The sequence below is a fragment of the Pseudophryne corroboree genome, chromosome 12 (assembly GCF_028390025.1).
Source record: "Pseudophryne corroboree isolate aPseCor3 chromosome 12, aPseCor3.hap2, whole genome shotgun sequence".
NCBI lineage: Eukaryota > Metazoa > Chordata > Amphibia > Anura > Myobatrachidae > Pseudophryne > Pseudophryne corroboree.
The window spans coordinates 135,805,413-135,828,625 of record NC_086455.1 but is presented as its reverse complement, the minus strand read 5'-3'; the positions used below and the strand labels follow the sequence as shown (position 1 = coordinate 135,828,625).

The window sequence follows — 23,213 nt, the reverse complement described above, 5'->3', positions numbered from 1 at the left end:
CTGCACTGGCAGGACGCTTCCCTAGTTTCTGCGACCGGGCACTAATTGTGGCACGATCGCAATTATAGCGCAGTCGCAGTTGGTGGGCGGCGGGTAGCATGCCGGTCAGCCTTGTCCTGCGATGAGCGGGCCCCAGCATGCGTTTTAAAGAGGAGCAGACTCTGCTAAAAAGCAGAATCCGCTGCTCTTACTGAATGAGGTCCTATACTTGAACGGTTTGTGTTGAGATATACTAGTGAAGTAAGCATAATGGCTTTGGTTAAATGTATATACCTACAGGTACCGAAGCAGTTATAAAGTGCAAAAAAAAGAAAAAAAAAAAAAACACATCCCGTACGTGTAAATCAGCTATGCAGTTATGTCTTACTACCTGGTTACAGCTGTGTAAAAGCTGCTTATAAATAGTGTATTTGCCATAAAAGTAGGGGTAATGAGTGACAGAAGGCCAGTAATGAAGCTCTTTAAAGAGAAATCCTGTAAGCATCTATTTTATACTTTTCACACTGTACATTATCGCCACACTGAGGACCAGGATATAATGTGACTGGAGAAGTGTTGTTTCAGCCCTCATAAAATAGCTAGAATAATTTATTGAACATGCACATTGCTGTTTAGTATTACAATGCATGGAGCTGCATTTACCACAGTCTCCCAGGTGGCAGAGCTTGTGCGCAGGGCCAGATTAAGGTTTGAGGGGGCCCCTGTCAATGTTATTGTCAAAGTGAATTTTTTTTTTTTATAGAATGTATTCACAGCGCTTCAGTTTTTCCACATTTTGTTATGTTACAGCCTTATTCCAAACTGGAATAAATTAATTTTTTCCCTCAAAATTCTACACACAAAATACCCATAATGACGTGAAAAAGTTTTTTTGAGATTTTTGTAAATGTATTAAAAAAAATAAAAATGAAGAAATCACATGTATATAAGTATTCACAGCCTTTGCTCAATACTTTGTTGATGCACCTTTGTCAGCAATTATAGCCTCGAGTCTTTTTGAATATGATGCCACAAGCTTGGCACACCTATCTTTGGGCAGTTTCACTCTTTCCTCTTTGCAGCACCTCTCAAGCTCCATCAGGTTGGATGGGAAGCGTCGGTGCGCAGCCATTTTCAGATCTCTCCAGAGATGTTCAATCGGATTCAAGTCTAGGCTCTGGCTGGGCCACTCAAGGACATTCACAGAGCTGTCCTGAAGCCATTCCATTGATATCTTGGCTGTGTGCTTATGGTCATTGTCTTGCTGAAAGATGAACCCTCGCCCCAGTCTGAGGTCAAGAGGGCTCTGGAGCAGGTTTTCATAAAGGATGTCTCTGTACATTGCTGCATCCATCTTTCCCTCTATCCTGACTAATCTCCCAGTTCCTGCCGCTGAGAAAACATCCCCACAGCATGATTCACTGTAGGGATGGTATTGGCCTGGTGATGAGCGGTGCCTAGTTTCCTCCAAACATGACGCCTGGCCTTCACGCCAAAGAGTTCAATCTTTGTTTCTCATGGTCTGAAAGTTCTTCAGGTGCACTTTGGCAAACTCCAGGAGGGCTGCCATGTGTTTTTTTACTAAGGAGTGGCTTCGGTCTGGCCACTCTACAAAACAGGCCTGATTGGTGGATTGCTGCAGAGATGGTTGTCCTTGTGGAAGCTTCTCCTCTCTCTACAGAGGAATGCTGTAGCGCTGACAGAGTGACCATCGGGTTATTGGTCACCTTCCTGACTAGGGCCCTTCTTCCCCGATCACTCAGTTTAGATGGCCGGCCAGCTCTTGGAATCCTGGTGGTTCCAAACTTCTTCCATTTTCCTGATGATGGAGGCCACTGTACTCATTGGGACCTTCAATGCAGCAGATATCTTTCTGTATGCTTCACCAGATTTGTGCCTCGAGACAATCCTGTCTCAGAGTTCTACAGACAATTCCTTTGACTTCATGCTTGGTTTGTGCTCATACATGCACTGTCAAGTGTGTGACCTTATATAGACAGGTGTGTGCCTTTCCAAATCATGTCCAATCAACTGAATTTACCACACGTGGACTCCAATTAAGCTGTAGGAACATCTCAAGGATGATAAGTGGAAACAGGATGCACTTGAGCTCAATTTTAAGCTTCCTGGCAAAGGCTGTGAATACTTATGCACATGTGATTTCTTAGTTTTTTGTTTTTAATAAATTTGCAAATATCACAAAAAAAACTTTTTTCACGTAGTCATTATGGGGTATTGGCCCTCATTCCAAGTTGTTCGCTCGCTAGCTACTTTTAGCAGGCGTGCAAACGCATAGTCGCCGCCCACGGGGGAGTGTATTTTCGCTTTGCAAGAGTGCGAACGCATGTGCAGCCGAGCGGTAAAAAAACATTTTGTGCAGAACAAGACCAGCCGTGTAGTTACTTATTCTGTGCGATGATTGCTGCAACGAAGGTTCTGGTATGGACGTCAGATACCCACCCTGCAAACATCTGGCCACGCCTGCGTTTTTCCAAAACACTGCCAGAAAACGGTCAGTGGCCACCCATAAACGCCCTCGTCCTGTCATTCTCCTTGCGTTCGGCTGTGGAATCGTCGCTAGAAGCAGTGCAAAACATCGATGCGGAAAATAGAAGGGAGGAAGTTACAAATAAGCATAATATCAACTGGTAGTTGTTGCAATAGGACTCATAGGAGGGAATTCATGTTCTGGGCACCATGATAATTAATGGGAGCCCAACAGAGCAGTTCAATTGTTGCCCCGAACGGGTGCAAATATGTGCCTGAGGTGGGAAGCAGAAACGTGTGAAAAGTCTGTGGTTTATGCGCTTTAACCAGGACTTTAGGCTGCTATTCGTGCTAAACCCGATGTATTTGGGCACAAGCGCAATAATTAATGGGCGCCCATTAATTATTGTGGCAACCAAATCAATTAAATTCCCCCCGTAGAACAGTCAAAGTAACCAAAACACGCATAGGGCAATATTTAATTGCTCTGCGAGTGCTGCAGGGTACGTACCCATCACTCATCACGTAAAGTGGCTAAACCAGTGCAAAGTATTGGGCACACTGACAAAATGCCAGTTTGGCCTAACTTATAGCAGATATCTACTCGCCACTTCAGGAGGTGTCAAGCAGAAATAAAGGGTGCTTGTGGCATTCACATCTGATACCTAAACAGATGAAAAGCTCCCATTGGGCGCAAAAAACAATTGAATTTCCCCCTTAGTGACCATCAGACTGACACCATAGTGATCACCTGAGGAATGGCGCTGTACCCTTAGATAACATACACTTTGTGCCCATCCTAACCATACTGTACATCAAGAGTTCCAACAACAAAAAGTCTTATGGGATTGTTAACGGCTATGGGGGTCATTCCGAGTTGATCGCTCGCTAGCTGTTTTTAGCAGCTGTGCAAACGCTATGCCGCCTCCCACTGGGAGTGTATTTTAGCTTAGCAGAAGTGCGAACGAAAGGATCGCAGAGCGGCGGCATCATTTTTTTGTGCAGTTTCAGAGTAGCTTCAGACCTACTCAGCGCTTGTGATGACTTCAGACTGTTCAGTTCCTGTTTTGACGTCACAAACACGCCCTGCGTTCGGCCAGCCACGCCTGCGTTTTTCCTGGCACGCCTGCGTTTTTTTGAACACTCCCTGAAAACGGTTAGTTGACACCCAGAAACGCCCTCTTCCTGTCAATCACTCTGCGGCAAGCAGTGCGACTGAAAAGCTTTGCTAGACCCTGTGTGAAACTACATCGTTCGTTGTATTAGTACAGAGGTTCTCAAACTCGGTCCTCGGGGGCACACACAGTGCATGTTTTACAGGTCTCCTCACAGAATCGCAAGTGAAATAATTAGCTCCACCTGTGGACCTTTTACAATGTGTCAGTGAGTAATTAATACACCTGTGCACCTGCTGGGTTACCTGCAAAACATGCACTGTGTGGGCTCCCGAGGACCGAGTTTGAGAACCTCTGTATTAGTACATTGCGCCGCATACGCAGAAGTGCCTTTTTTTGCATCATCGCTGCACAGCGAACGAAAGCAGCTAGCGATCAACTCGGAATGACCCCCTATATACAATAATTCAATTACAAATGATAAAGACCATTCCCCAATTATGTGTGTCCCCAATTCCAGGCTCTCTCCTAACCACGGAAATTGTCCAGGAGAGACATTAGAAACAACGCTTCGTTTTCAGTTTAATTGGTGAGTAGCACAGCCTGTAATTATAGGCGGAAATGTAATATTAATGAGAAAAAAAATTAAAAAACCTTAACAGTAAATTACCTTGCAGCCATTATCAATTTTGTTAAACTGCGAGTCCTTAGGACACACTCCCTCCCACCCCCCACCCTGCAGAGAATTAGGTAATTTCTCTCTGCCTGCTAAACACAACCATTAAATGTGGTGTGTATCACAAACCTCCCTACTTCCCTTTAAATGAAATCGTTGCGTTGCCTCAGGGGGGCCTCTGTCTGACTTGATCCCAATGTGTCAGTTAATCAGATAAAAAAAAAAAATAAATGGAATAATCATCAAGTCAGAACCACAAACAGCCTGAGGGAGGCGGGAGAAGAAAAGGAGGGGGGACAGTTATTAAGATTTGGAAGCTGCAAACAAAACAAGACATCCGGATGATGTTACAGCATGTGTAAAGGTTACTGATCGGCTGGGGACCAAACTAGCGACTCTCCCATCAGCATACCTGCACCTGTAACTAGCGCCAGCAGCTCGTTCTAACACTGCAAGGTACACTTATCAGAACGATCTAGGTAAGGGACATTCTGGTCCAGATTTGTGACATTCACACTACCAATTGGTGAGTTTACTAAGGATTCACTTTTCAAAGAAGTTGCTATGCTTCACAAGAAGAGTCACGTGTAGGATAACCAAAAGGGGGGAATGTGACTCTTATGGGTTCTCTCAGTATACTGTATGTTGTACATATTCATTATCTCATACATATGCGCAGATGATCAGAATACCGACATCGGCATCCCGGGCCTTTAAAATCCCGACAGTCCCACAGGTAAGACCCTAAACTTTCTCTGTCCCCTACCCCAACCCTCTCTTGTTAGTGCCTAACTCTAACCCTCCCTGGGGGTGCCTAACCCTAACCCTTCCCAGGGGTGCCTAACCCAAACCCTCCCCCGGGGGATGCCTAACCCAAACCCTCCCGGGGGGTGCCTAACCCTAACCCTCCGCGGGGGGTGCCTAACCCTAACCCTCCCCGGGGAGTGCCTAACCCTAACCTTCCCCGGGGGGTGCCTAACCCTAACCCTCCCCAGGAGTGCCTAACCTTAACCCTCCCCAGGGGTGACTAACCCAAATCCCTCCCCCAGGGGTGACTAACCCTAACCCTCCCCAGGGGTGCCTAACCCTAACCCTCCCCAGGGGTGCCTAACCCTAACCCTCCCCGGGTGTACCTAACCCTCCCCAGCGGTGCCTAACCCTAACCCTCCCCGGGTGTGCCTAACCCTCCCTAGCGGTGCCTAACCCTAACCCTCCCCAGGGGTGCCTAAACCTAACCCTCCCTAGGGGTGCATAACCCTAAACCTCCCTAGGGGTGCCTAAACCTAACCCTCCCCAGGGGTGCCTAACCCTAACCCTCCCCAGGGGTGCCTAACCCTAACCCTCCCCAGGGGTGCCTAACCCTAACCCTCCCCAGGGGTGCCTAACCCTAACCCTCTCTTTCCCGCTGCCTTTCGTGAATAAACCAAACCTCCCCCTCTCCGCCAGTACCTAACCCACCCTACTAGTGCCTAAACCTAACCCCCCCATCCCTCACCACATCCCGCTGAGAGTTCGTTTGGGATGTCAGGCATCCGTATTTTGATACCGGGAACCCCACCTCTGTCGGCATTCTGACGCTGGGATTGTGGCCGCCGGGCGGGATTCCGGGGTCAGTATTATATCCTTCAGGATCTCGCCCGGCGCCATTTTAACTGCGTCCCGGTAAACAGACCCCCATAGTGCGATCCGAAAAGATGTAATCTGTACTGGACACTGCTTTGGGCTGGATCTGGCGTTAAGAGTGTTTGAGATGCAAAACGCCTTTGATCAGTGCGACTAATTAGCAGGTTGCCACTGTGTGACAGAGAACCAGCATCAGCCGCCGCTGACACGCAGAACCCCGTCATTTGTACCATACAAAGTAGCACAGTTGCCGCTGTCCAACAGAGAACCAGCCTCAGCATCCACTGCTGCTGGGATTGTGCAGCTTCCCTAGCCAGCTAGACATACTGTATGGCAGCTCCCAATTTATTTCTTTGTGGTCTTCATGCCACCACGGACTCAACATTACCGGTGAGATAAATGCCGTTTTCTTCTGGGTTTGACCACATCAAAATATGTAATTACCTAGTGCAGGTTAACTAGTGCACTTTACATTTATTTCATTCCATTTAAGAATATTGACTTTTTTTTAACAGAAATTTAGGCTCCTACTCTTTTAGAGGGGTTTTTGTTCATATGAACTAAAGTTTTATGTATGTATTCAATATTTGTATTTGACATGTTTTCATTTGTATGCCTTTTTTGATACATTACGACCTTAGAATTCTGGAAAAGAGTTTCCAGTTGGTGCTTTACAATGCATATTGCAAGTGATCGGTTTTACTTCTTTGCCACTGTGCTGGTCTGCATCTTTACTATTGCTGGGTACACACTAGCAGACATATCTGCAGATCAAATGAGCCATCAGTGGGCCATCTTCAAGGTATTGGGTTTGACAACAAGAATAACAGCTGCTATTTAACCCAAATAAATGACCAGTGGAAGCGTAAAAAAGAGCCTAGAAATGGATTATCTATCCAATGTTCTAGTTTCTTTTCAGAAGAATTTGCTGCTGAAATACCAGAGAGTGGGGTACACCTACAGTATCGATCCTATTTTGGCTTTATAATGTTATTTATATTTGTGCCCTTGGGAGGCTGTATCTGTATTATAGTATAAAATGAAAAATAAAAATCTTTTTGAAAAAGAGAGGTCCGCCCAAACCTCATATTAAGGGCTTGTTCCCTCTGAGACAACAACCCCTCTTTACAGATTAATGTCTAGTTCTGCGGCACAAGTGTAGTTGCTCAGAAATTAACCCTCCACTGCCAACTGTCCATTCCCTCAGCAATGACACGGTTAAAGCTTGGCTGAATTCCATATCTTTTCCTTAAAGGAAATACTAATAGTGTATTTCCTGTAAGTGTCAAGAGAAAAAGACGGTCCACGGGCCGGCGTTCAATTCTAGTAATTATAGTCTCTCCCTAGCCAGAAAGTGGCTGTATTTTACTGTCTGTGTTTCATGCAATCTGCATTCATCACTATTTTAATTAAACCAGACTTTAATTTAGTGATTTCATCCCAAAGAGTAAGAGGGGGGGGGGGGGGGGGGGGGGGGGGTGAGAAAAAAGGGAGGAGGAAAGAACCGAGTGAGAATATAATGAGAGAGAGGAAAGGAAAGAACAGAAATGAAAAGGACGGAATTAGATTAGAGGTAGTGGCGGAGATGGTAGCCATTGAAGACAAGGCAAAATAATTAAAACTCAAGATAGGATCCAGAGAGAATAAAAATGAAGCCGTGAAAATAGCCGAATACATGCGCAGACATGACAGAAACTGCTCAGTGAAAGGTTTACAATTAAACATGGTATTTCAAGTACTCAAGCTTTAAATGTTACGTACCATCATTCAAAGCAACACCTATACTTTAGCTATACTGTTTAACGCCATCAAAGATAAGTTGGGATGCGGTCAGGTAAGTACTGGGTCTAGGGGTAGGGTTAGGCACTAGGGGGAGGGTTAGGCTGTGGAAGGGGTGGGTTAGGGTTAAAATACTTACCGGGATCCGTCGGGATTTTGACCATCACCTACTGTCGGCATTCCGACGGTCAGGATAGTGACTGCTGGGATTTCAATACCAACTGGACAAGTTATAGCACAGAACTAAACTAGAACATTTTGGTGGGCTAGTACAAAGTTCCCAATGGGACCAAGGACATGAACTTTAAAAACACTCAGAGACCAGGTCCTTTCTAGAACAAGGACTAATACAGCAGCATACTATACTAAACATCACATGTTTATCAAACTATTGGCTATATTTACTAAGGTGTCAGGTTTGTTTTTTTACAAGTGGAGATATTGCCACAGCAATCAATCAGATTCCACTTAACATTTAATTAGCTGATTCTAGAAGTAAATAGCTAGAATCTGATTGGTTGCTATCGGCAATGGCCCTCATTCCGAGTTGTTCGCTCGCTAGCTGCTTTTAGCAGCATTGCACACGCTAGGCCGCCGCCCTCTGGGAGTGTATCTTAGCTTAGCAGAATTGCGAACGAAAGATTAGCAGAACTGCTACTAAATAATTCCCTGCAGTTTCTGAGTAGCTCCAGACCTACTCACAGATTACGATCAGCTCAGTCCGTTTAGTTCCTGGTTTGACATCACAAACACGCCCTGCGTTCGGCCAGCCACTTCCCCGTTTCCTCAGCCACTCCTGCGTTTTTGCCTGACATTCCTGCATTTTTTAGCACACTCCCGGAAAACGCTCAGTTTCCGCCCAGAAACACCCACTTCCTGTCAATCACTCACCGATCAGCAGAGCGACAGAAAAGCGTAGCTCGGACCTTTGTAAAATTGCATAGTTTTGTTTGAAAATACTTAGCGCGTGCGCCCTGCGGCCCATACGCATGCGCAGAATCGCCCATTTTTAGCCTGATCGCTATTCTGCTAAAAACGGCAGCGAGCGAACAACTCGGAATGACCACCAATATCTCCACTTCTAAGAAAAAAAACTCACCCCTTAGTAAATATACCCTTATGTATACATATTAAATTGGACTTCCCTTTGGTTCCATGGTCCACAAATGCTGCTAGCTCTGTGGCAAAGCATTTTGTAACCCAAAGGCAATAGGCTTGTAATAACAGCAATGCTATTTTGTGCATATATGGAAGCAATACAGATATCTTTATCTGATACAGAGAGTATTATCAGAGGCAATCAGATATAAATCTATTACTATTAGAAAGCAGCAGGGGGCACTGCTGGATAAGTTTTATCATATAGGACGAGGACTAAACGAGAGAGAAAAGTGATACAATAAAAACAGCTAGAGAAGCTCTGTTCCTACAGTGTATTTGTTGTATCTGTGTATTACATGCACCTCTTATGTTGGGTTAGTTTAACTTGAGGTTTTCAACTGTTTATGGACTAGCAAAGCAGGATAATTAGGGTACATCAGAATCAGGCTCTTGCGTTGTGATTAACTTTTTAATCAAAGTATTTTAGCAAAATCTGGTAGTTTCATTACAGAACATTAAAGAAAAAAAAAATTCTAAATATAAATAAATGATATTGTTGGTGCCATGCCCAAGCACACAGTTTGAATGATATGTTGCACAGGGAAATGTTTCAGCTGAAGAACAACGCAGGTTGCAGGATTGGAAACCCTTTTCGCACTAGGCCTTTCTGAAGCAAACCATAATCTAGGTTGGCATGTGTGCTACGTAATCACCTACAGAACAAAGAAAGACTGTAAGCTCCTAGGGGCAGATATAACTTTTGTTTTCTGTTTCAGTGCCTGTCACTACACTTGTATTTATCTCCTAGAATCGGATATCCCCTCCTTGTACATTTATAAAGCTTTGCGTACCCAGGGTAGATACAGAAATTTCCTGTGCATACATTTATGTGGCTGCACAGGAATCCTGGGTAAAGGAGGAACTAGTGGCAAAACACCAGGCGTGACCCAATAATGGCACTTACACAGCAACCAGTCTCGCACGTCATACCTTAATGAGAACAAACTTAAAATGACGATTGATTAATGTGTGTAGCAACAGTATATTCACAGATCATCTGCAAGCAGCAGGACTGGAAACATTTATTGCTTGCTCTGAACATGCTACTTACTACTTAACAATTGGACCACGTCCTTTATGGAAGGGATTAGCAGTCATTACTATTAATTAGTGGTCATTTGGTTTTCATTTTGGGTTAGTGGGTCTGACCCTGGGGACAGTGATGTAGTCTCTGATGTTTCTGTGACTTTAATGAGTGCAATGCTGATAAAGCAAAATGAAGGCAAGGTCTTAGTGTGACAACATTGTCTGCACTATGGGGGTCATTCCGACCCGTTCGCACGCAGCGGTTTTTCGCTGCGGTGCGAACAGGTGTGGAATGCGCATGCGCGGCGGCCGCAGTGTGCGTGCACGACGTTGCCCGGCGATGTCGCGGCTACTGACGGAAGCGGTCGCAGAGCCGACCGCTAAGAAGATTGATAGGAAGAAGGCGTTCCAGGGCGGATCCGGACAGTTTGGAGCCGTTTTCGGAGAGTGGTGACTGAAACGCAGGCGTGTCAAGGACAACGGAGGGCGGAGGTGTGACGCCAAAGCCGGGCCCATCATCGCTGTATCCATCGCCAGGGTAAGTAGGTATAGGCCTAGTCTTCTTTTGCTTGAAATTTTTTTAGCTTAGCAGGGCGGCACAAGCGATCGCAGCTCTGCTAAGCTAAAATACACTCCCCCATAGGCGTGTTCTAGTTGATCGCAGCAGCAGCAAAAAGTTGCTGGCTGCGATCAACTCGGAATGACCACCTATATGCAAAAGTATTTAAAGAATGTCGCAACTTGGGCCTGATTCAGGTTTGTTAGCAAAGCAAAAAAGCACACAACTGAGCAAAACCATGGGGGTAATTCACATCTGATCGCTGCTGTGCCTTTTCGCACAGAGGGCGATCAGGGACTAAGTACGCATGCGTATGCACCGCGCGCTGGCGCATTGCATAGAGCAACGGGGATCGCCGGTCAACGACGGTTTTGTGTGAAGGATCCATCCGCAAGGAGCCTTCGCAAGGAGACTGACAGGAAGAGGGCGTTTGTGGGTGTCAACTGACCATTTTCAGGGAATGTCTGGAAAAACGCAGGCGTGTCCAAGGGTGGGTGTCTGACGTCAAATCCAGTCCCGAGCAGGCTGATGTGATTGCAGCGGCTGAGTAAGTCCTGGGCTGCGCAGAGACTGCACAAAATTAGTTTCTGCAGCTCTGCTACACGTGCGTTCGCACACTTGCACAGCGAAAATACACTCCCCCTGTAGGCGGCGACTATCTGAATGCAGAGCTGCAAAAATCGCTGCCTAGTGATCAGATCAGAATTACCCCCCATGTTGCACTGCAGGTGGGGCAGATGTCACATGTGCAGAGAGAGATAAAATTTGGGTGTGGTGTGTTCAAACTGAAATCTAAATTTCAGTTTAAAAATAAAGCAGCCAGTATTTACCCTGCACAGAAACAATATAATACACCCAAATGTAACTCTCTCTGCACATGATACATCTGCCCCACCTGCAATGCAACATAGTTTTGCTCAGTTATGTGCTTTTTTGCTTTGCTAACAAACCTCAATCTGGCCCCTAGTACGGATTTCCATGTATACAGGAATTCTAAAGAGAGAATGGTGTCTACAGCACATTAAGGGCAGGATTCAAATGTTCCCCCCTCTACCGGCCTTGCCCGCCGGCTGCTATTCTAATGTTGCTGCCAACGGGCGCAACAAGTTCATTTCAGCTCACTACCCCCGGGGGAAGGGAGCTGAAATGCCTGTAAAGAGACCCATTTGGGTGCCCAAATGGGTCTTTTCATGCTTGCGCCCATTACTTTAGTCAGATTTAGGTGCTTTGCGCACCTATGCCAGAGTGTAATGGGCACGATCAGCTTTAGACGGGAGATCGGGGTGCGATAACATTTGAAGTCCCCCCTAAGTATCCTTAGACAGTAACTACAGAATAAATGACTCCAGAAACTCCAGCATGATAGAAGCAATACCCATGGAAATGATGCAAGCTGCCAGATAGTTTGTACCATAGTAAAGCAGCTCACGTGTTTATAGCTAATTGGACAGGAATAGGCATTTGGCAGTAAGGTAAAATGGCAGATCTTAATGTGTGGGCACCCATTTAGAATGGCTTTTAAGGAGAAAATGTAATTCAGCATAGTGAAGGCGATGTGGCGTTTCAGTTTGCATCATACACCATAGAAGTGCACAGGAAAACCTGCAATGTTGGGGCTCCCATAACGGACTGATATGCGCACAGAAGGCATTGGAGTAATTCCCGGCAGCACAGTGCCAGAAAGTGAATACTCCTCTTAGAATGCCAGTAAACTAGAAGACTGATTTTCAGATATGAACAAGTAATATCATCATATTATACATACAGTACTGCACAAAAGTTTTAGACAGGTGTGGAAAAAATGCTACAAAGAATGCTTTAAAAAATAAAAGTTTGAATAGTTTATTTTTATCAATTAACAAAATTTAAAATGAATAAACAGAAGAGAAATCTAAATCTAATCAATATTAGGTGTGACCACCCTTTGCCTTCAAAACAGCATCAATTCTTCTAGGTACACTTGTACAGGTTTTGAAGGAACTCGGCAGGGAAGTTGTTCCAAACATCTTGGAGAACTAACCACAGATCTTCTGTGGATGTAGACTTGCTCAAATCCTTCTGTCTCTTCATGTAATCCTAGACAGACTCAATGATGTTGAGATCAGAGCTCTGTGGGAGCCGTATCATCACGTCCAGGACTCCTTGTTCTTCTTTACACTGAAGAGTTTACCTAGAAGAATTGATACTGTTTTGAAGGCAAAGGATGGTCACACCAAATATTGATTTGATTTAGATTTCTCTTATCATTCACTTTGATTTTGTTAGTTGATACAAATAAACACTTCTATTTTTGAACGTATTCTGACTTTGTAGCATTTTTTCCACACCTGCCTAAAACTTTTGCACAGTACTGTAGTTCACCATTAAATTGTAGATTATTATTACGAACATCATTTATGTTTATTTATTTTTTTGCATAGAGCCACCATGTTACACAGGGGCAGATGTATTAACCTGGAGAAGGCATAAGGAAGTTATAAACCAGTGATATGTGCAAGGTGATAAAGGCACTAGCCAATCAGCTCCAATATGTAAATTAATAGTTAGGATCTGATTGGCTGGTGCATTTATCACCTTGCACATATCACTGGTTTATCACTTCCTTATGCCTTCTCCAGGTTAATACATCTGCCCCACAGTACATTACAGAGAATACTGAATCATTTGCATCAGTTCCTGCCACATCAGAGCTCACACCCTACTCCCTACACAACACCATTTTGTCACAAGACATACTGTTTTGCACTGCGGAAGGAAACTGGAGCAGATAGCAGAAATTCAAGCGTCCAAGGGAAACCTGTACTAAAATTGGAGGGGGAAAAACTCAGCACAGATAGATGAACTAAGACCAAAAACGATTTTGCAAAAAAACTTCTGCTTTCCTATTTTTTGGACCTCCACTCCGTGAGATCACTAATGAGATGCCTCAGAGCCAATTTTGTGATAAAGTAAATTGCGGCCCCATGACCACGTCATATGCTGCACAATCACTGCTACACAGGGGATGGGGCCATGATGATGTGTTTCTCTGAAAATCATAGACTCAAGGTCCCACCCACTTCTTCAGGGAAGGTGATTTACTCCCGAGAGCCAAGGGTATCACCCCCCCCCCCCCCAAAAAAAAAAAAAAAAAAAAATAATAATAATAATAAGTAAACTTCCGGACAATCCTGGTGAGTAGGCAAGTACGATTACTTCTCCACACTTCTCTCAAGAAGAATATTAACCTCACATCTTCCCAAATCACTAGAGCAACTATTTTCCACCAGTGTGCAGTGAATGGTCCACAGATGTGCAGTGACGGATGGACACTACTTAGTACATGAGTGATTCAAAGTCAGGACCGCATTGGCCGCATGAGGTATAATGTGAACTGGTGGCACTACAGTACAGTGTGGCATAATGTGAACTGGGGACACTACAGTACATTGTGACATAATGGGGCAGATGTATTAAACCTGGAGAAGTGATAAAGCAGTGATAAGTGCAAGGTGATGATGCACCAGCCAATCAGCTCCAATATGTAAATTTACATATTAGAGCTGATTGGCTGGTGCGTTATTCACCTTCCACTTATCACTGCTTTATCACTTCTCAAGGCTTAATACATCTGCCCCAATGTGCACTGGGGGCACTACAGTAGTGTGACATAATGTGCACTGGGGGCACAACAGTACAGTCTGGCATAATGTCCACTGGGGGCACTACACTACAATCTGGCATAATGTGCACTGGGGGCACTACAGTACAGTCTGGCATAATGTCCATTGGGGGCACTACACTACAATCTGGCATAATGTGTACTGGGGGCACTACAGTACAGTCTGGCATAATGTACACTGGGGGCACAACAGTACAGTCTGGCATAATGTGCACTGGGGCACAACAGTACAGTCTGGCATAATGTGTACTGGGGGCACTACAGTACAGTCTGGCATAATGTGTACTGGGGGCACTACAGTACAGTCTGGCATAATGTGCACTGGGGGCACAACAGTACAGTCTGGCATAATGTGCACTGGGGCACAACAGTACAGTCTGGCATAATGTGTACTGGGGGCACTATAGTACAGTCTGGCATAATGTGCACTGGGGGCACAACAGTACAGTCTGGAATAATGTGCACTGGGGCACAACAGTACAGTCTGGCATAATGTGTACTGGGGGCACTACAGTACAGTCTGGCATAATGTGTACTGGGGGCACAACAGTACAGTCTGGCATAATGTGCACTGGGGGCACTACAGTACAGTCTGGCATAATGTGCACTGGGGGCACAATAGTACAGTCTGGCATAATGTGCACTGGGGGCACAACAGTACAGTCTGGCATAATGTGCACTGGGGGCACAACAGTACAGTCTGGCATAATGTGCACTGGGGGCACAACAGTACAGTCTGGCATAATGTGTACTGGGGGCACTACAGTACAGTCTGGCATAATGTGCACTGGGGGCACTACAGTACAGTCTGGCATAATGTGCACTGGGGGCACAACAGTACAGTCTGGCATAATGTGCACTGGGGCACAACAGTACAGTCTGGCATAATGTGTACTGGGGGCACAACAGTACAGTCTGGCATAATGTGTACTGGGGGCACAACAGTACAGTCTGGCATAATGTGTACTGGGGGCACAACAGTACAGTCTGGCATAATGTGCACTGGGGGCACTACAGAACAGCGTGGCATAATGTAAACAGGTTGGTAGTTCTGTGTGTTGATTTAATGACATAATCACTCTTACAAAAACTGGTAGTGTACAAATTGCCATACTACAGATTGTGTAAACTGGCAGATACAATTAGTGACTGAAACGGCTGATACAACACAACTATATTACTTACCTTAACGAGCTTCAGTAGGTGGTAGAGATCCTCAACCTCATCTCCTTCTTGTGGGGAATATCCTCTTCCTATACTAAGGCTTGTGCCACTGAGGGTGGCACGATACAAGGGCAAACCCATGGCCTCTGCGTAAAGATCCAGTGCCTGGTACCCAACTGTCTGGTACATATAGCTGTCTAATTCATCGTCTACAGAGAGAACATGAAATGGGATAAATGTCACGATAAAATGAGCTCAACCTTTATGATGACATATAGGCAAATCATAGAACTGCTTATAGTATATATCTATTAAACACTTTTACTTACAGCTGTGTATAAGGAGAAATTAACACAATCTGACAGTTTAATTCAGTACCATACATAAACATCGTTCTATAAATATGGCCTGCAATGTGTATAGCGCAGATTAAAATAAGTATATATATATAAAAACTAGAGATGAGCGGGTTCGGATTTAACGCCAGTTCGGTTTTATCCGGATTTTTCCTATTGGCTATTGGCTATCCAAAACACATGACATCCGTGAGCCAATAAGATGTCGTTTTAAGAACCGAGTAAATCCGAGTAAAACCGAACCCGCTCAACTCTAATAAAAACATGCTACAATTGTTGATTAGTGCAGAATACCTGACATGCCAACATGACCAATTTCTTCAGAGACCACTATCCTATCCAGTATTTTAGACTTTTATTTTAACAGATTTTTATATTTATTATTTGTTACCAGTTATTTATATAGCGCACACATATTCCGCAGCGCTGTACAGAGAATATTTGCCCATTCACATCAGTCCCTGCCCCAGTGGAGCTTACATTCTATATTCCCTATCACATGTACACACATTCATACTAGGGTTCATTTTTTGTTGGGATCCAATTAACCTACCAGTATATTTTTGGATTGTGGGAGGAAACTGGGGTACCTGGAGGAAACCCACGCACGTACGGGGAGACTATACAAACTCCGCACAGGTAGTAGCAACAAGAGTAAGCAACCGTGCGCACCCTCTTGGTATGCGATCAGAAAAAAGTCTATAACATGGAGATTTGAATACCACAAAATTACACTATTCCCTTTTGGCCGGGATTTATAGTGTTTCAGTCCAATTCAGTCTCAAAAAGTGGGCTCAAATGTCCGTTATCTTGTCTTAATCTTGATTCTCTCCTTTCTCCCGATGGGATGCCAACTCCATATGGACAATTGAAATCGATCTGTTCTCATCTCTTTTACTACATTCAGATACAGGTTAAGAGTAATGCAGCAAACCCAGGCTAACGCACACCAGTCGTTAGGGAGCTCAGCTTCTAAGCTCACACAGAGCTGTGTGTGACACAAGGAACTGGCCCTAGGTAGTGCCATAGTGGGAATTGAACCCATGACCTCAGTGCTGTGAGGCAGTAATGCTATCCATTACACCATCCGTACTGCCCGTACTGATGTAGAATAACTGATGCCCGATACATAAATGAACTAAGCACAGATTCAATCAAAAGTGTAAAGTACTAAGGGGTCTATTCATATAGCAGTGAAAAGTGTAGAGAAGCGAGCCAGTGGAGAAGTGGCCCATGGCAACCAATCAGCTGCTCTGTATAATTTTATAGTATGCAAATTATAAATGTTACTTCAATGCTAATATTAAGCCTGGAGAAGTGGAAGGTGATAACACACCAGGCAATCCGCTCCTAACGGTTCTTTTTCAAACCTGTAATGATTGGCTGGTGTGTCACCACCTTCCACTTATCACTGAATTATCACTTCTTCAGGTGTAATACATCTGCCCCAATGACAGCACTCACCTCTACTATCCAACTAGTGTAGTCTCTATGTGCAGGTCCTTACTGCAATTCTACTGAACATGGCTTGAAGCATCTCCAATCAGCATAGGTAGGGGCAGGACTGTAGCTGAAACTTAACAGGTCTTCTAAAGGTGCTCGGAGCACCGGAAGGCACCAGCGTTTCAATCAAATGCCAGGACAGCAGGGGGTACAGCATACACCACATAGTTACTTTTATACTTTTTTGTGTGAAGAAATTGTTCATGAAAGTAAAAAAAATTTTATGAGAGGATTCTTCCTAAGACAAGCCATAGCATGGATGAGGGTCTTAGAACATGTATAATGTCTGGGTGACAGTGAAATAAGAACTATAATCAACTACTTATCACCAGAATGGAAGAGATTATTTTACAATCGTCTTACCTGTACTCTCAGGTGGTTTCAGGTTAGCCAGAGCCACGATTTCATGACCGGCCAAAACACACTGCATCATGTTGTAGCAACTGTCCTTCCCACCACTGCAATGTATATACAAGCACACAATGGTTACAGTGTATGGAGAATGACATAGATCACAGGTTCCCAAACTCAGTCCTCAGGACCCCACACTGTGCATGATTTGCAGGTCTCCTCACAGAATCAAAGTGAAATAATTAGCTCCACCTGTGGACCTTTTAAAATGTGTCAGTGAGTAATTAATACACCTGCGCACCTGCTAGGTTACCTGCAAAACATGCACTGTGTGGGGTCCTGAGGACCGAGTTTGAGAACCCCTGACATAGATAGTTGAAGTGAAAGAACATATCATGTATGGGAACACAGGTGGTCATTCCGAGTTGTTCGCTCGTTGCCGTTTTTCGCAATGCAGCAATTAGGTGGAAAATGCGCATGCGCATGGTACGCAGCGCGCAAGCGGTAAGTTATTTATCACAAAACTTAGTAGATTTACACAAGCTAGAGCGACGTTTTTTCATCGCTCGAGGGATCGTAGTGTGATTGACAGGAAGTGGGTGTTTCTGGGCGGAAACTGGGCATTTTCTGGGAGTGAACTAAAAAAACGCAGGCGTGCCTGGTAAAAATGCAGGAGTGGCTGGAGAAACGTGGGAGTGGCTGGCCGAATGCAGGGCGTGTTTGTGACATCAAACCAGGAACTAAACGGACTGAGCTGATCGCAATCTAGGAGTAGGTCTGGAGCTACTCAGAAACTGCAAGGAATTATTTATTAGCAGTTCTGCTATTCTTTCGTTCTCTATTCTGCTAAGCTAAGACACACTCCCAGAGGGCGGCGGCCTAGCGTGTGCAATGCTGCTAAAAGCAGCTAGCGAGCGAACAACTCGGAATGACCACCACAGAGAGGAAACTGGTGACCATTCAGCAGCTATGGTGATCTAGTACCACAGCAGCTGTATATTCAACAGATTGTCTACCCTGCTTCACTTGTAACCTTATTTTTCTAATTCAAAGGGGGAGATTCAAATGTTTGAAAAGTCGGTTGGGTGTCTGTCTATTATATAGGAAAAAACAGACTCCCAACTGACTTTTCAAACATTTGAATCTCCCCCAAAGAGTCATTGTTGCTTATACACGTTACCTGATTAAAGCTACCACCCTCATGCTTGCACCACTGGCCACACAAAAGCAGGTCCTCTGCAGTTTCTGTACACCTGGAAATGTCACGCCGTACGTGCGTCTCCCAGCTTGTCAGGACCCGGCCAGGTGAGGAGTCCGCTACGCTGCCTGCAGGACTAGGCGCCCAGCAGATCATGGACACCTAAACGTGGCTGCTGAGAGGTCGGCACCATATTGACTGGAAAATGCCGCTGGAGGTTCCCTGGCATTCAGAGATGTATCGTTGTGTTCACTTCATTTTCTTCTCCTAAACTTGCGCTTGATTTACTATTACAGTAAACGTTTCTGAAATAACAATATAGAAATGAATTTAACACAACTGAAGATGAGCAGAACGTTTTTATCCTGATGAAAAGAAGTAATATTTGAGGGTCTCCATAGAGCATATTATTATAATTTACTTATATAGTAAGAATCATATTGCACATCAATATATTGATAATTTGCAGCACCGTCGCTGTCCCATTTCCTATTGCACGCACACAAACTACTGTAGGGATGACCTTCGGAATGCATGTGTGCTCATTGCAGCACATTGCATCCTCTATCTATTACCACAACCCCTTCATGTAGAAGGTGGATGGAATATGCAAGGGTGGCCTGCTCTCCCAGTAGTTCAAGAAAATAAGATTTTAAACCTACCGGTAAATCTATTTCTCCTAGTCCGTAGAGGATGCTGGGGACTCCGTAAGGACCATGGGGTATAGACGGGCTCCGGCAGGAGATAGGGCACCTAAAAAGAACTTTGACTATGGGTGTGCACTGGCTCCTCCCTCTATGCACCTCCTCCAGACCTCAGTTAGAGAACTGTGCCCAGAGGAGATGGACAATACAAGGCAGGATTTAGCAATCCAAGGGCAAGATTCATACCAGCCCACACCAATCATACCATGAAACCTGGAACATACATAACCAGTTAACAGTATGAACAACAACAACAGTAACGGTCCAAGACCTATTCCAACTGTAACATAACCCTTATGTAAGCAACAACTATATACAAGTCTTGCAGATTTTCCGCACTGGGACGGGCGCCCAGCATCCTCTACGGACTAGGAGAAATAGATTTACCGGTAGGTTTAAAATCTTATTTTCTCTTACGTCCTAGAGGATGCTGGGGACTCCGTAAGGACCATGGGGTTTATACCAAAGCATCCAATCGGGCGGGAGAGTGCGTATGACTCTGCAGCACCGACTGAGCAAACGCTAGGTCCTCATCAGCCAGGGTATCAAACTTGTAGAATTTAGCAAAAGTGTTTGACCCCGACCAAGTCGCCGCTCGGCAAAGTTGTTAAGCCGAGACGCCTCGGGCAGCCGCCCAAGAAGAGCCCACCTTCCTAGTGGAATGGGCCTTAACCGAATTTGGTACCGGCAATCCAGCCGTAGAGTGAGCCTGCTGAATCGTATTACAGATCCAGCGAGTAATAGTCTGCTTTGAAGCAGGAGCGCCAATCTTATTGGCCGCATACAGGACAAACAGAGCCTCTGTTTTCCTAATTCTAGCCGTCCTGGCTACATAAATCTTTAAGGCCCTGACTACGTCCAGGGATCTGGAATCATCCAGGTCACCGGTAGCCACAGGCACCACAATAGGTTGATTCATATGGAACGACGAGACCACTTTAGGCAAAAATTGCGGACGTGTCCTCAATTCAGCTCGATCCACATGAAAAATCAAGTAGGGGCTCTTGTGTGAAAGAGCCGCCAATTCTGACACTCGCCTTGCTGATGCTAAGGCCAACAACATGACCACCTTCCAGGTAAGAAATTTCAACTCAACCTTGTTAAGCGGTTCAAACCAGTGTGATTTTAGGAACTGCAACACTACGTTCAGGTCCCATGGTGCCACTGGAGGCACAAAAGGGGGCTGGATGTGCAGCACTCCCTTTACAAACATCTGGACTTCTGGAAGAGAAGCCAATTCCTTCTGAAAGAAAATCGAGAGGGCCAAAATCTGTACCTTAACCGAGCCTAATTTCAGGCCCATATCCACTCCTGTCTGTAAGAAGTGGAGAAGACGACCCAGATGAAAATCTTCCGTAGGTGCATTCTTGGTCTCACACCAAGACACATACTTTCGCCAGATACGGTGACCTCCTTCCTAGCCTTTATTAAAGGAGGGATGACCTCTTCCGGAATCCCCTTTTTTGCTAGGATTCTGCGTTCAACCGCCATGCCGTCAAACGTAACCGCGGTAAGTCTTGAAATACACAGGGCCCCTGCTGCAACAGGTCTTCCCTCAGAGGAAGAGGCCAGGGGTCTCCTGTGAGCATCTCTTGTAGATCCGAGTACCAGGACCTTCGAGGCCAGTCTGGGACAACGAGTATCGCCTGTACTCTTCTTCGTCTTATGATCCTCAACACTTTCGTGATGAGAGGAAGAGGAGGAAACACATAGACCGATTCGAACACCCACGGTGTTACCAGTGCGTCTACTGCTACTGCCTGAGGGTCCCGAGACCTGGCGCAATACCTCCGAAGTTTTTTGTTGAGGCGTGACGCCATCATGTCTATTTGAGGAGTTCCCCAAAGACGTGTTACGTCTGCAAAGACTTCTTGATGAAGTCCCCACTCTCCTGGATGGAGATCGTGTCTGCTGAGGAAGTCTGCTTCCCAGTTGTCCACTCCCGGAATGAAGACAGCCGACAGAGCGCTTACATGATTTTCCGCCCAGCGAAGTATCCTTGTGGCTTCCGCCATCGCGACTCTGCTTCTTGTCCCGCCTTGGCAGTTCACATAAGCCACTGCTGTGACATTGTCTGATTGAATCAGAACTGGCAGGTTTCGAAGAAAACTCTCCGCTTGTCGAAGGCCGTTGTAAATGGCCCTGAGTTCCAACACACTGATGTGTAGACAGGACTCCTGGTCTGACCAAAGACCCTGAAAATGTTTTCCCTGTGTGACCGCTCCCCATCCTCGGAGGCTCACGTCCGTGGTAACCAGGATCCAGTCCTGAATCCCGAACCGGCGACCCTCCAGCAGGTGAGCACTTTGCAACCACCACAGGAGGGACACTCTGGTTCCTGAGGACAGAGTTATTTTCCGATGTAAATGCAGATGGGACCCGGACCACTTGTCCAGAAGGTCCCATTGAAAAGTCCTTGCATGGAACCTTCCGAAGGGAATGGCCTCGTAGGCCGCCACCATTTTCCCCAGAACTCGAGTGCATTGGTGAACTGACACCCTTTTCGGTTTTAGCAGGTCTCTGACCATGTTCTGGATGTCTTGGGCTTTCTCTATTGGAAGGAAGACCTTCATTTGTTCCGTATCCAGTATCATACCTAGGAACGGTAGTCGAGTTGTCGGAATCAACTGTGACTTCGGTAGATTTAGAATCCAACCGTGTTGCTGGAGCACTCTCAGAGAGAGCGCCACACTGCTCAGCAATTTCTCTCTTGATCTCGCTTTTATCAGGAGATCGTCCAAGTATGGGATAATTGTGACTCCATGCTTGCGCAGGACCACCATCATTTCCGCCATTATCTTGGTGAAAATCCTCGGTGCCGTGGAAAGTCCAAACGGCAACATCTGAAATTGGTAATGACAATCCTGTACAGCGAATCTCAGCTATTCCTGATGGGGGGCATATATGGGGACATGAAGGTACGCATACTTTATGTCCAGAGACACCATAAACTCCCCCTCCTCCATGTTGGCTATTATTGCTCTGAGAGATTCCATTTTGAATTTGAATCTTTTTATGTACAGGTTTAGGGATTTCAGATTAAAAAATCAGTCTGACCGTACCGTCCGGTTTCAGGACCACAAATAGTGTTGAATAGTAACCTCTTCCCTGCTGGTGCAGGGGAACCTTGATTATCACTTGCTGTTTACACAGCGTTTGAATTGCAGCTAACACTACATCCCTTTCCGATGTGGAAGCTGGTAGGGCCGAATTGAAAAATCGGTGCGGGGGCACCTCCTCGAATTCCAATTTGTAACCCTGGGAAACTATTTCCAACACCCAGGGATTCAGGTCCGAACTGACCCAGACCTGACTGAAAAGTCGAAGACGTGCCCTCACCGATGCGGACTCCCTCAGGGGAGTCCCAGCGTCATGCTGTGGGTTTTGGAGCAGCCGGGGAGGACTTTTGTTCCTGGGCACCTGCCGAAGCAGGTGCTCTCTTGCCTCTGCCCTTACCTCTGGCGAGGAAAGAGGATCCCCGACCTCTTTTGGACTTGTGCGACCGAAAGGACTGCATCTGATAGGGTGTTGCTTTCTTTTGCTGTTGGGGAATATATGGTAAAAAATAGGGATTTTTGTTTACTTACCGTAAAATCTCTTTCTCTGATTCCATCTGGGGGACGCTGCGCAGTTACTTGTGGGTTAGAGGTGTGTGGTTGTGGAGTTTGGCACAGAACTATTAAGAACTGACCCCTCCCCCCTCTAACCCCTCCCATCTCCTTCCTGCCCAGCCAGCACCTCAGTTAACGTTTAGCCAAGCCAAAGGAGATAGACCGAAAAAATTTTACTGGTTAAACCAGACAACCATATGGGAGGGATCGCAGCGTCCCCCAGATGGAATCAGAGAAAGAGATTTTACGGTAAGTAAACA

General features: G+C 45.5%; 1 protein-coding gene across 3 annotated transcripts in view; it reads right to left on the bottom strand.

Moving 5' to 3' along the window:
* The window catches only part of DPH6 (diphthamine biosynthesis 6), a 153,061-nt gene that overhangs the window by 99,467 nt on the left and 30,381 nt on the right, over positions 1–23,213 (bottom strand). For all 3 annotated transcript variants that reach the window (XM_063948057.1, XM_063948058.1, XM_063948059.1), the window contains exons 2-4: positions 18,621–18,943; positions 17,453–17,547; positions 15,252–15,439 (exon numbers count right to left, since the gene is read on the bottom strand). In XM_063948057.1, coding sequence (XP_063804127.1) covers positions 15,252–15,439; positions 17,453–17,547; positions 18,621–18,643 — 306 coding nt within the window. In that variant the 5' untranslated portion in view covers positions 18,644–18,943. The remainder of the gene's footprint in view (positions 1–15,251; positions 15,440–17,452; positions 17,548–18,620; positions 18,944–23,213) is intronic.